The following is a 14133-nucleotide window of genomic DNA, read 5'->3' as shown; positions in this document are numbered from 1 at the left end:
ACGAGAAAACATTTTGTGTTTATGTTCTTTATTGCATAGTTTAAGCTTTTGGAAAAACAGATTTTAAATATTTATCAGTACTTTGTAACGATAATATTATTGCATATATAAGTTAATTAATTTAGCTGTTTAAATAATTGCACAATGCTGTAATTCAAGTTTTTACGTCTTAAATCATTGCATGTCATACAAAACAATAAAACCAAATAATTAATACCATGACATAAAACTTTATTCGTCTTACGCATGACAAGCTCATCGACACAAACAAAATCAAATATACAAAATATGACATACGCAAATTAGTTAAAATCTTCGTGTAGATAAATTATAAGATTTTATTGTATACAAAGGAATTCATGTGTTGTTTGTCTTATTTCAAAACGCAGTAAACTATGCACCAATATCATCTGTTGTCGGTAAACACAAAATCACACAAATGCATCAATAGTCTGTTTTGATATTGTCATGCTCTTCCACGTGTGATTAGAATGCAGTTAAAATCTTTCTTGGTGTTATGCGAAACGTCTGAAATATATAAAATATTTGACTTTGAACTTACATGAACTTCGATATTACCTATAAAATGCTTACAGACTCTCTTTATAAAGAAGATAATGCGTGCGACTGCAGGCATATGCTGTTTTGTATGATTACTTACTGTTTTACATGTTAATTAATTCAAATTTAAGTTCTGTATTCTTAAAATAAAAACATACACTAATTAACAGTTGAATTATGTAAGATTAGATTAAAACAGCACATAGTTTCAACCTTCCAGAATCCGTCACTTTCCCGCAATAAGGAAGTATAACATTGAGTGGCATACCATACTTCTGAAAGTATCTCTTGTGTGGGAATACGCTATAATATGACTTCATTTGAGCCGCGTCATGACAAAACCAACATAATGGGTTTGCGACCAGCATGGATCCAGAACAGCCTGCGCATCCGCGCAGTCTGATCAGGATCCATGCTGTTCGCTATCAGTTTCTCTACTTGTAATAGAGTTTGTAAGCGAACAGCATGGTCTGGATCCATGCTGGTCGCAAACGCACTATGTTGGTTTTGTCGTGACGCGGCTCATTTAATGTTGAAACCTTCAGAATAAGCCTAGGTAAATATGTTAATGTGAAACATTCATGAGAGTTGCAGACAGGTACATATCGTATCCTGTCTGTTTAAACGTTTGGGTAACTTTGTCACATATAAAAAAGATGTGTTATAGTTTAACTATCATACGCCGGCATATAACACATAAATTGTTACACAGATCGTCAGTTTTGACACACTCTTGTCAGAGTTAAACGTCTGCATACATTATGTAAATTAGAATAAATTCAAAAATGCCAACATGTATTTATGCTTATTTGATCGTCTCAAATGGAATTATTAAAAAATGATATATATCATTTGCATTAGATAGAGTCTTAAAATTAAAAATCTTTTGAAATATAGTTAAATTATACACACATTATTATTATTATATTTACAGTAAGTACATTGATGTTTTCGAATATGATGCATTGAAATATTATAATGGTCATCTGTGGTATAAATATGCTTCTAATCAAGAAAAGTGAAGTGAATGCCAATAATTGAACATTGATCTGAGGCGTGTCTCATTTTCCCGTAATACATATATATAAATATAAGCAGTGCAACAAGACAATCAGCTGTACAACGAGCCACTTAAAAATTGATCTGAGGCGGGTCTCATTTTTGTGTCGCCTTGAAAAGGCGACATATAGGGGTTACTTTTGTCGGCGGTGTCGTTGTCGGCGTCGTTGTCGGCGTCGGCGTCCCCTAAACCTTGTCCGGAGCATAACTCAATCACTATAAGTCGGATTGACTTCAAACTTGGTATGCATGCTTCTTTCAATAACCGAAAGTACAGTGCACAATGATCGGTACTCTGCACTTCTTAATTTTTGAGTTATTGCCTTTTGTTAATTTTCATACTTTAATTTTGTCCGGGCCATTTCCCTTCAACTATAAAAGCTATGGACTTGAAACTTCATAGGATGATAGATCTCATTAAGAAGAAGTGCAGTGCACTGTAACACCGCACTTTGGGGTCAAACGCACTTTGGGGTCCGACCCCAAAGTGCGTTACGTACTTTGGGGTCCGACCCCAGAGTGCGTTACGCACTTTGGGGTCAAATTTCGACCCCAAAGTGCGTTAAACAGGAACATATGCATTTTTTAACATCAGGCAAACGACCGCACTTTGGGGTCATAGAAAATTTATGTTCATTATGTTTTAAATAATATATTGTAGTCAAAGCCAATGGTAAACAAAAAATAAAGGTATTAAATAGTCACAAAACATGTACCCTGAATTATAGTAGAATCAATAGGGATTTAAATGGTCTTGATTAGTAAGTGAAGAACTTTCACCAAATAAATCACCAAATAAAGAATTTGTATCAATTAATAAGCTTAAAATATTTTTTTTTCGACAAATTTTCCATTTATTTTAAATGAATGTACACCTTTCATTAACTCCATTGTTTTTAGCTAAATGCATTATTTTCCCGGTTTTTATTTCCACATTTTATCGAAATATGATAGTCTTAGCATAGACAAAGGTATAAATTCGGGGAAATCTTAGTAAGACATTTCAGTAAAAATGTGCCTGATAATATGTTAAAAGAACCATTTATTTAGCAAAATGTGACACATGATAAACTTGACTAGGTGTAGATGCGGCTTTAAGTAGTAGTCCGGACAGGCAGTACTAAAAATATCAACTATTTAAGTAGTCGCAGATTAAGAGCGGAGCTTCAGAATAATGTAAAATTCTTACTGGGGGTATAGAGGGGATTGTTGGGTTACGATCCCCCGAGGATTAAAAATAACGTTTTAAAGACCCATTATGCTTTCATTTGTTTTACTTAAAAGCTTCTTATTTTAATGTTCTTCTATATTATCCAAAAAATACACATTGGCCAATTACCTAAACCATCTTAGTCATCTGTTGCTTTTTGGCAATGATGAGTACAGTTATATAGAATTAGTATTTTATATGGAAGTCAAATACTACAGTGTTTTGACTTCTTTTATGACAAATAATTTCACATTTATCGCAAATTTATTCAGGTAACAAGCATCTTACATTTCTCTGATACCATTATTTTAACATTATAAAATTCTTGTTTGCCCTTTCTAATGAAGTATGTAAGATTTCCCATTAAAAAGCCTCTGACGAACGGTTGTTACGGAGCTTACAAAAAAATCCTTCAGTTCGTTGATAAGCTTAATAATGTATTTGTAAAAATCACTATTTATAGTTCGATCGAAAAACTTGATGTTTCACCACAACATTGCAATAGAGTATATTTATAGTTCTTTGTAAAAAAATTATTAACTGCATTTTATTTCATTCCCAACATATTTAAAATGGGGCTCAATATGGCTCCAAAAGTTATCAAGTAAATGAATGACAGAACGGGACATTTTTCGCAGCATCTTTTTATTTAGGAATACACATTTTCTGTACTAGAGTATTTTGAACGGTGGCATAATAGTGATTTTTGCATTTTTTTGATACTTTTGTTTTGTTTTTCGTACATATTTTTTTTATTTTTGTATACATACTCTTTTTTTAGTTTTGCATACATATTCTTTTTTAGTTTGCATACATATTTTATTTTAGTTTTGCATACATATTCTTTCTTATTTTGTAAACATATTTTATTTTAGTTTTGCATACATATTTTTTTTTTTTTTTGTATATATTTTATTATTGTTTTTTCTTGCATATTTTTACATGACGCCATTTGAAAAGTAGAGGTTTGGATAATTACGACATTTGTAAAACATTTCGCCATCAGTAAATTACAGTACCCCATATGCAAATACCAACTTTTTCATTTTTGGAGGTATCAAAAAATAACAACACTCTTTAGTATATATATAAATATATAGTCCGCGGTAACCCAAAGAAAGGTTCTGCATATGGTCTCGATGTGGTTCACATTTGTTGTCACAAAGTGCCAAAAATCCTTCATGGGGTTAAGAAGATTAAGAGCCGACAAGAAACCCAAGTCTTTATCCTTTGACCTGTAGGTGTGACCCCCGACCTTGAGCCGGCACACCTGGCATATAAGTTCTGCACATTATCTGGATGTGCAAAAGAATTGACCCAAGTTTCATAAAAATCCTTCAAAGCTTTAAGCATTTTTTTGTAAATCAGTGGAATATAAGGACCTATTTAGATCTTTTATTGTGCATAATTGTAATACACCAGTCAAATGTAACCACCTCCCTTGCCCCCGGGGAGTGCGGGTTAAAAAGAATCGTGTTTTGGGTTTGCGCTGTTCCGGAGCATAAGGCAGGAATGTTATTATCTGAGTATCCACTGCAGGTCGAAGATTTTACCACTGGTCGGCTTGGTCTAAAGTCATTGCCCCCATCTCCACTATTCCCAGGGGGTGGGGTAGAGTGGTGCGTATTCTTGGAATAATAACTGATCACCAATCAACAGCTCTTTCAAAATAGACACTAATATAATAGTATATAATAATAAAAAAACAATAATTAAATAAAATATATATAATTTAAAAAATCGGTCGAGAAGGGTCGGCCGAAACCAGACTTGCCCGGCCGAAAACGACTTGGCCGATTCCAAAAAAAAAGGCCGAAATGTGACCAAACCACTGTGCTAGTTTAATACTCAACTATGGGCTGTTATGAGATGTGAAGGCTGTTTTGATTGGCTAAGATATATACGAAAAAAATATGTACAAAAACAAAAATAAAGTATGAATGCAAAACAAAAGAGTATGTGTGCAAAACTGAAAAAAATGTTTATGCAAAACTAAAATAAAATATGTATACAAAACTAAAAACAAAACATGCAAATGTCACTTTTATGCCACCGCCACCTTTACACCTCTGGAACCCAAAGTGCGTTGATATGTAGCATATCAACGCACTTTGGGGTCAATTTCTCGATTTTGACCCCAAAGTGCGTTTGACCCCAAAGTGCGGTGCGAAGTTTAACGCACTTTGGGGTCGGACCCCAAAGTGTGTTTGACCCCAAAGTGCGGTGTTACAGTGCACAAGCACCGGTACTTTGCACTTCCTAATTTTTGAGTTATTTCCCATTGTTAATTTTCATACTTTATTTTTGTCCGGGCCATTTCTCTTCAACTATAAAAGCTATGGGCTTGAAACTTCATAGGATGATAGATCTCATTAAGAAAAAGTGCAGTGCACAATAACCGGTACTCTGCACTTCCTAATTTTTTAGTTATTTCCCTTTGTTAATTTTCATGCTTTATTTTTGTCCAGGTCATTTCTCCTCAAGTATGAAAGCTATGGACATGAAACTTCATAGGATGATAGATCTCATTAAGAAAAAGTGCAGTGTATAAGAACCGGTACTCTGCATTTCTTATATTTGAGTTATTACCTTTTATTAATTGTCATACTTTATTTTTGATCAGGCCATTTCTCATAAATTATAAAAGATATGGACTTGAAACTTCATAGAATGATATATCTTATTGATAAGAAGTTCAGTGCACAAAAACTGCTGCTCTGCACTTATTATTTTTTGAGTTATTGCCTTTGTTAATTTTCATATTTCATTTTTGTCCTGGCCATTTCTCCTAAACTATCTTGTTCACAAGGCGACACATCCGACTCGCTGACTTCTAGTTATATCATAAGCTCAATAAGACAATCAGCTGTACAACGAATTTACTTAAACATTGATCTGAGGCGGTTCTTATTTTCTCATAATATATATAATAAGTTCAATGAGACAATCAGCTGTACAACGATTTCACTTGAACATTGGTCTGAGGCGGGTCTCAGTTTTCCCGTAATATATATAAATAGTGCAATAAGACAATCAGCTGTACAACGATTTCACTTTACGCACTTACATTCCGTATTGATCAATAACTATTAATTGGACATATTTATGCATGAATCCATTCTTGACACATCAATGGCAACCTAGCAATTCCGGTAATAAATCAAGTTTTAATCATACATTAACCTTGTAATCTTTGTGCATTTGCATTGTGCATTTGCGTTGCAAACAATACAATGTTAGATCGGTAAATCATCTTAGATGATGTTGAATGAAAGGTGAACCATGCATTAGAGAAAATCTTTTTTATGCTTATTTCAAAGATGGGAAAACGTCTCTTTACGGTATTTTCTTCAAAAGTAGTGGCAAACAAATTAAAGCCTTATAAATATGTATATGTGTGTGGTTGTTTTTACAGATTCTAATTGAAAATAATCTCATATTTATATGCTGTGTTCTTGTTAGGACGGTGCAAGAAGGTGTGGACGATAGATTTTATTTTACAAATGCAGTCCATTAATAGGATGAATCATATTTAGTCTTTGTTTTCAAGATTTGATTTTATCACATGCCTTAGGATTAAACAAAATTAAAAGAAAAAACTCTATCTTGGTGAGGCATTTAACTTATATGGGCACATTAAACAAGACAGTTCGCAATTTACAAACGTATGGTTTCAGCTAGCTTGTGTTAAGAAGCATTCAACATTTCCTGGAACGGTCATCACACGTATAACAAAGCTGAAGATCGTGAAAATATAGTTATATTCACTGGATGCAGTGCTAGAACATTGTACATGTACTTTTCAATAAAGAGATACATGGACAAGTGTAAAACGATGATAGTGACACAGAAGCATGTGTCTCTAAGCCTTACTCTCAGTCATTGCTTTGCTCTTCTGTCTTCTTTATTTATTTACACGTTTCATACCAGGTGTTAAAGCTGCATACCTCCAGATGAGCCAAAGTATTTCAAGAAAATCAATTTTAAGAAAAATGTACTAAAATTTTGAGAAAGGTATAAACATTCAAGATCCAAGATATATTTCACATGTTTTGTGCCGTTTAACACTGATTTTGCTGTATCTTACTAACGCAGTAAGGACTAATTTTGCATATATTGAACACATTTTGTTAATTTTCTTGGATTGTAAGTGCCGATTGCAATATGTAAATTACTTTATTTGTCTACCTGACAATATTTTACTGAAAATTAACATGAATCTGGAGGCGTGCTGCTTTAAGCGTCATGTGTTGGCATAACAAAAGGTTATTTATATCAGTAAGAACAACTGATGATATTTAACATTATTTCATATCATTTACAATTATAAAAATGTATCAAAACAACTCTGTTTTGATGTTTTCACCTTCACTTGTAGAAAGTTTGCCATGAAGATATACTCCTTAAAGGTTATACACGGAACGTAATGGTAATTAAAATACAATAAATGATATTAGATTAAAGTTTATTTTATGACGGACCTTATGTTCTTTGAAGTTGTAGAATAATAAACGTATTAAAGAATAACACCATGATAGGAAACAGACAAACTGTTATGAGAACAAATGTTGACGTCAAAATATTGATGGTTGTGTTTTTGGTTATGTTAATGTTAACATTCTGGAAATGGAGGATTTTCAGAAAGTAATTAGAAAAATTGTTGAAAATCGCTAACTCGATTTTATTGAACCTGTTCAAGGGAGAAAACAGGACCTCTATCGCGTTCTCTAGCATGCGCTTAAGCGTCAATCAATCTCCAACACTAAGAGTGTTTGAATCAATGATCCCGAAGGACCACAAAATACAACAACACTAAGATCCACATGGGTGACAAACCGCATACCCTTTTTGTTTGTTTCTGTTTCCGTTGTTAGTTTGGTGTCGTACTGTTTATGTTTTGTTTGTTTTTGCTTTCTTTGTAAGTTTTGTCCATAGTTAATTCCTTCATTTGAGGTCATAACAATTCACACTTTATATCTGTATGAATCGGATACACCATACTTTAAACAGTATGCTTCATTATGAATGACAGATCTGTAAAACTATTGATTTAAGGGAATAATAATGATGATGTACTTTAACAAATTTAAATATAATGCGAGAAACATGTTCGTCAACAAAAAAAAACAGTACAACTTTCATGCACTAGTTTGTTGTTATTTCTAAAATAGGGAAGTCACCGAAGTTTAAATATCTTGACATTTAAATATGTCTAAAATGATAAATTTATAAAATGTTTATAAAACTAGGTTCATCAAAACTGGTAGTCTGTATGCGTGATTTTCGGTAGCAACCATTCCAAACTGTGCATTTTACTCGCTTTTGCTTTATTTTATCATAATAACAGTTGTTATTTTACTTAGGCAATTGCTATTTCACACAACTTGTTTTTGTAAATAAAATAATTATTTCACATACATTATAATTATGCTATATCATACTTTATCTCGTCACCACAGTTAGATCAAACAGGTAGGTTGGTGATCGATTGGTTATACGGCAAGAAATTTTGAACTACTTGTATTCATTTGATAAAAAATCAATAACAACAACAGTTTAGTCACGAAACAAAACATCAAAAATTCTAATATATGAACAAAACTTTCAAAGTAAATGATATATGTATATATTGTCAATGGCTTTTGAATTATTCTTAAGATATTCGTTACATAACCACGAGTATTGCCGTATGGGAACAACACTCTAGACTAATATTTGGTATGGTACCTATACTTAAAAAAAGAAGAAAAAATATGTCATATGTAACATTATTTTAATACGATTTGCTGCATTTTTTCTCTCTCTTATCTATGCATTAAACTAGTGGTTATTGTTAGGTTGTTAAAGTTCCCGTATCGGCGATGACTGCAGCTATTGTCGGATGTTAAATTATGGATTAACTCGTAATAACATTTCCAACGCAATTAAAACAGATATTTTTACTTTATCATTTATTCCACAAACTTTGCAACTTAATATACATATGTGATTTAGTGGAAACTGTGAATCGCTGAATAGAAAAAAATTCTTCTACAAAGGACATAGTTATATTTGTTTTTCTTTTATCATTATCACGAATCACAAGAACATGTAACAAGCGTTCAAAGCAATTTCATTAAATACAAATATCATGTACCAATACAAATTAAAAATTATTCAAAAGCATTCTAGAAAAGAGTATCATGATAATCGCTGTATGTATAAAGCCAAGAACGAACGCTGTCAATGCGACAAACGTTGCTGTGTTGCTTTTTATAAAGCTTTGCTCGATACAGGCTGTCGTTTAATCATTATATTGGCCGGAATTACTTATTTAACATGAAATGATTGCATAAACGCAATATGCAACACGTGTATATGTGCAACATGATTTCGTAAACAAAATGCCTCATCATTACTTACAATACTCGATAAACTGATAAACAAAACTGTCGTTGCTTGGGAATTTTTATTGTATTTATTATAAACAATTTTCTAGTTTTGTCAACCGTAGTATTTTGGCAATGTATTGACGAGTATAACCTATGTCATGTTTTGTCAATCTTGTATAACAATCATTATATACATTAAATCTAATCAGATTGGAATGCTGCTCGGTGCTAAGTTGATATTCCCCGCCATATCATCAACATGTATCGCCAGTGATGTATATGGCGACTGATTTCTGCCATGTTTTATTTTCGCTCCGCGGGCGCCAGACGAAGACATGAGGATAAGAAAGTGTGGTGACTTTGTCGTATTTTCGTCTAGAACCCCGTAAAACGACTGGCGAAAACACGAAAATATGACAGTGGTGACTTTGTCGTACTATCGTGTTTTCGCCTGGCGCACCGCGGAGACAAAGTACGACAAGGCGTTGGTTTTGTCGTCTTTTCGTGTTTTCGTCATGCGCCCCGCGAAGTAAAAACACGACATGGCACAACAGCCAACATAAATGTATGTGCTTACAGTGCCATAAAGCATATGCTTGCTATCTTTATAAACCTACGTCGTTTGACGTTATTGTTATTTAGAAAATCTACGACATAAAACAAACCTATTGTATGCTAACCACAAGTATCCTAGCGTTGACAGAACGGTGTGAATCGTTAAACAATCACTGAATTTAATTAACAACATATAAGGGGACATTTATTTTCAACAAAGCGCTTGTCTATATAGAGTATATATACCGATTATAAATAATGTACATGATGTAGATGAATAATTATTTGTAGTCATGGTAACGAAATACAGCTTGTATAAAAGTGCAATTGTTAAGGAGTGTACCTTTTTAGATGCATGCTTCACTTTTAAACAAAATCATTTGAATATCAAAGTAGATAAAATGTATACTAGTATTGATTAAAGCTTTTGAAATTAGTTTCGGAACTTTTCTTTACTTTATAATGATTCTTAGTACAAAGGCAATATAATCGTGTTTTATTGTGAATGTATATTTTCCAAATATTGTTTACAAGAAACTGAAAATAAAATATTAAGGTTTCACTTCGATACTCTACCCAAAATCACCCTTATAGGATGTGACACTGCATATATAGTGTTTGCTTCCTTGGACAACAATGTTATTGTGTACACATGTATAAATGTTTCGTTATTATATGTCGCGACATAATAGCTTACACACAAATCAAATCATATTCTTTTAATATATGCCGAACACATAAATTATTCAAAAGCATTCTAGAAAAGAGTATCATGATAATCGCTGTATGTATAAAGCCAAGAACGAACGCTGTCAATGCGACAAACGTTGCTGTGTTGCTTTTTATAAAGCTTTGCTCGATACAGGCTGTCGTTTAATCATTATATTGGCCGGAATTACTTATTTAACATGAAATGATTGCATAAACGCAATATGCAACACGTGTATATGTGCAACATGATTTCGTAAACAAAATGCCTCATCATTACTTACAATACTCGATAAACTGATAAACAAAACTGTCGTTGCTTGGGAATTTTTATTGTATTTATTATAAACAATTTTCTAGTTTTGTCAACCGTAGTATTTTGGCAATGTATTGATGAGTATAACCTATGTCATGTTTTGTCAATCTTGTTTAACAATCATTATATACATTAAATCTAATCAGATTGGAATGCTGCTCGGTGCTAAGTTGATATTCCCCGCCATATCATCAACATGTATCGCCAGTGATGTATATGGCGACTGATTTCTGCCATGGTTTTCGCTCCGCGGGCGCCAGACGAAGACATGAGGATAAGAAAGTGTGGTGACTTTGTCGTATTTTCGTCTAGAACCCCGTAAAACGACTGGCGAAAACACGAAAATATGACAGTGGTGACTTTGTCGTACTATCGTGTTTTCGCCTGGCGCACCGCGGAGACAAAGTACGACAAGGCGTTGGTTTTGTCGTCTTTTCGTGTTTTCGTCATGCGCCCCGCGGAGTAAAACACGACATGACACAACAGCCAACATAAATGTATGTGCTTACAGTGCCATAAAGCATATGCTTGCTATCTGAAAACGTTACAGGCTCGGTTTGATTGAGCCTGTTTATGGACGTTAGTGGTAAGTGCAAGTTACCATCTACGCTCTCTAGCACCGGCTTAACTGGAATTCAAGTTCACATTTGGATATGGAAATTGTGTACATTTTGAATTCAAAACATCAGTAGTCGTTTTCATATGATGGTTAATTATAATGGAATCTTCATCATGACACGTACTTATTAATCCACGAAAGGCGTCGTATGGTCTCAAAGTAGACGAGAAAGCAATGAGCTAAACTGAATAAAATGATAGTTTGAAAGGGAATCAGAGGTTATGAAGCCTGCATATCACAAAGGAAGACAATAAATCTAAAGGATGATTGTATTGTATTCATGTTGGAGAAACAAGATCAAATAGATAGAAATAAAAATAAAAGGAAATATCAGTCTCTCCATTAACGGGTTCGCATACTAGTACTCACAATAGCATGGGATCAAGTGATGCAAAAAGCTATATAAAACTAAGCTTGCCTAATATTTCTCTTTTTATTTTATTTCATTGTCCCTCATTTATCACAATACCCAAACACTATTTAAGCCGGAACGAGAGGAATTGCGCGACAGAGACATTAATTTACTCAATCAAACGGATTCTGCGATTGTTATAGAATTTGTTTATATAACTCTCTGAGTTGCCCCTTTTCAGTTTTTTTCCTCTTGAAAATATAACCCCTGTTGCCTTTCTGAATTATCCTTTTCCAATTAAATTGGAATTGACAAGTTAATTGGTAAAGGATAGCAGACCATGTAGAAATAAAAGCTAGCCTTCATTCAAGTTCTCAATATGCACAGGTAAAAATTTACAACCACCGATAATAATTGTCTCAAAAACATTCATACAGAATAAACGAAACGGACTCCAGAATATGAAAACCAACGCTAATTATTGTCGTCAAGCAAAACCGTCCTCCTTTCATAAAATCTAAAAGCTCATCGTTCAAGTTTACACGTTTCTACCCACGTTTAATTAAACATCGGCTAGTGACGTTTTTATTCTGATGAAAAATAACCACAGCAATTATTAATAGATGTTGCAGTCGTATAATATATACATTAGATATGTTAGCCATTCCTTCAGAGCAATGCGTTAAAGATAATGGAACACGTCTGGACCCCAGACAATAAATCATACTAGCACACTTGGTTAATGGGGGCTACTGCCCTTTGTTTATGCTTATTTCCAGATGTACAACAAAATTCAGAGTAACACTAAGAAAACAGAAAAAGCACAGTAACAAAAACGCATACATACTTGGGTCCGCTAAACTAGATTCTTTCCAAGATGATTTTTATTGTATTAATTAAGCATTTTTTAACAAAACAAACTGATACTTTTGAAGAATATAGAATACCTCGAAAATGGTTATTTTCATTGAGAACTACCTTTCACCAATCATTCAACATGTTGAAGCGAATGACTGCATTGATTTAGAAACAATTTGTAGAACAACATATATTGATATGAAAAATCTAAAACTTAGTGTATCAAGTTGTAGATAATTACTGAAATGTTGCATATGAATTGATTGAGAAAACTGCAAATGACATGCCATTTATATATACAGAACCAGACAATAGTAATTTACTTTCATAAATACTTAATAAATATAATTGTATTTTGATGTATATAAATTTTAACAATTTGAACCAAGTATAACACCTTACACGCTTAATATTCATGTACCAGTGTGTAATGGTAATGGAAATCCAAATAGTTTCCATATTATTACAAATTTATCTAAACCAAGTAGAAATCCCCATTAATTCCGCTCATATTCATGTTTATTTCTTGTGCCTTTTTAAAAAGGACCCTCTTCAACTGATCTTGTTCTTTAAGGTATATATTACAGTCCTTGATTCTCCAAGATGTGTTAGCCTATTTTCATTTGCTCCTATTAGAGGGCATGATGACGCCACAAAATCCGAAAACGAATTAAGTAAATCAAAATGAGTGCTTAGTTTTTAACCATATCTTTCTCCCAGGATACATTATTAATCAACTCTATTTTGTTTCAGATGTCGTTGTTTCTACCACTGTGTTTCGTTGCCCTCATCGGTTTCCAATTGGCTGACGGTTTTGGAACAGGGGCACCAGATTCCCGTTGCGGGGCAACAGCAGGAATGGTTCCGGAGCACGGTACCCCACCACAAACAGAACAAATCCCGTTTATTTTATCGGCAGAAAATGGACAAACTACTTATACCACAGGGGAAATAATATCACGTACGTAAATTATAATGTAGATGCAAATCTGATAAATGAGATAAGTGAAATGAATGACAAACGTTCAATAAGGTATAAGAAAACAGTGTAATAAAACTTTATTCTAAATGTATACAACCTAATTTCATTGATGGTATGAAATTGTTTTCAGCATTTGTAATTACATACAACAATGTTATGTTACTTGCGAATGAAGTGACATTTGCCACTGAAACCATTTGCAAAATAACCTATTGTCAGAATAATATTTTACAAGCGTGCGATTGATTTCAAAATAATTATTTTATTCAAAGGTAACAATTAATGACCACAAGTTTGGAAGTAAAATATGTTAAATATTTGTTTTTTATTGTTACAATCCACCAAACAACTGACTCTATTTAACATTTATATGTGAAGCTGGAATGTTCAAACTAGCACAACCTGTGGTATAAGCCCTATCTATCTTTTCATTTTTCATACAATAATGTAACTGTACCCTTTGAGATTGTCAATAAATCGAGAATGACGGGAGGGAAAGTTGCAAAATTTTGTACCACTATTTATGTACACGTTTTCTGTTG

General features: G+C 33.2%; 1 protein-coding gene across 2 annotated transcripts in view; it reads left to right on the top strand.

Moving 5' to 3' along the window:
* Window positions 1-14133, top strand: part of LOC132753932 (ferric-chelate reductase 1-like) — a 49254-nt gene that overhangs the window by 14161 nt on the left and 20960 nt on the right. For both annotated transcript variants that reach the window (XM_060744518.1, XM_060744509.1), the window contains exon 2: window positions 13363-13570. In XM_060744518.1, the coding sequence (XP_060600501.1) occupies window positions 13363-13570 (208 nt within the window). The remainder of the gene's footprint in view (window positions 1-13362; window positions 13571-14133) is intronic.

Source organism: Ruditapes philippinarum, unplaced genomic scaffold (assembly GCF_026571515.1).
Source record: "Ruditapes philippinarum isolate M1 unplaced genomic scaffold, ASM2657151v2 ctg596_1_1_1_1, whole genome shotgun sequence".
In the NCBI taxonomy this organism is placed as follows: domain Eukaryota; kingdom Metazoa; phylum Mollusca; class Bivalvia; order Venerida; family Veneridae; genus Ruditapes; species Ruditapes philippinarum.
Note: the sequence above shows the minus strand (reverse complement) of the source record. Positions and strands in the feature narration are given on the sequence as shown.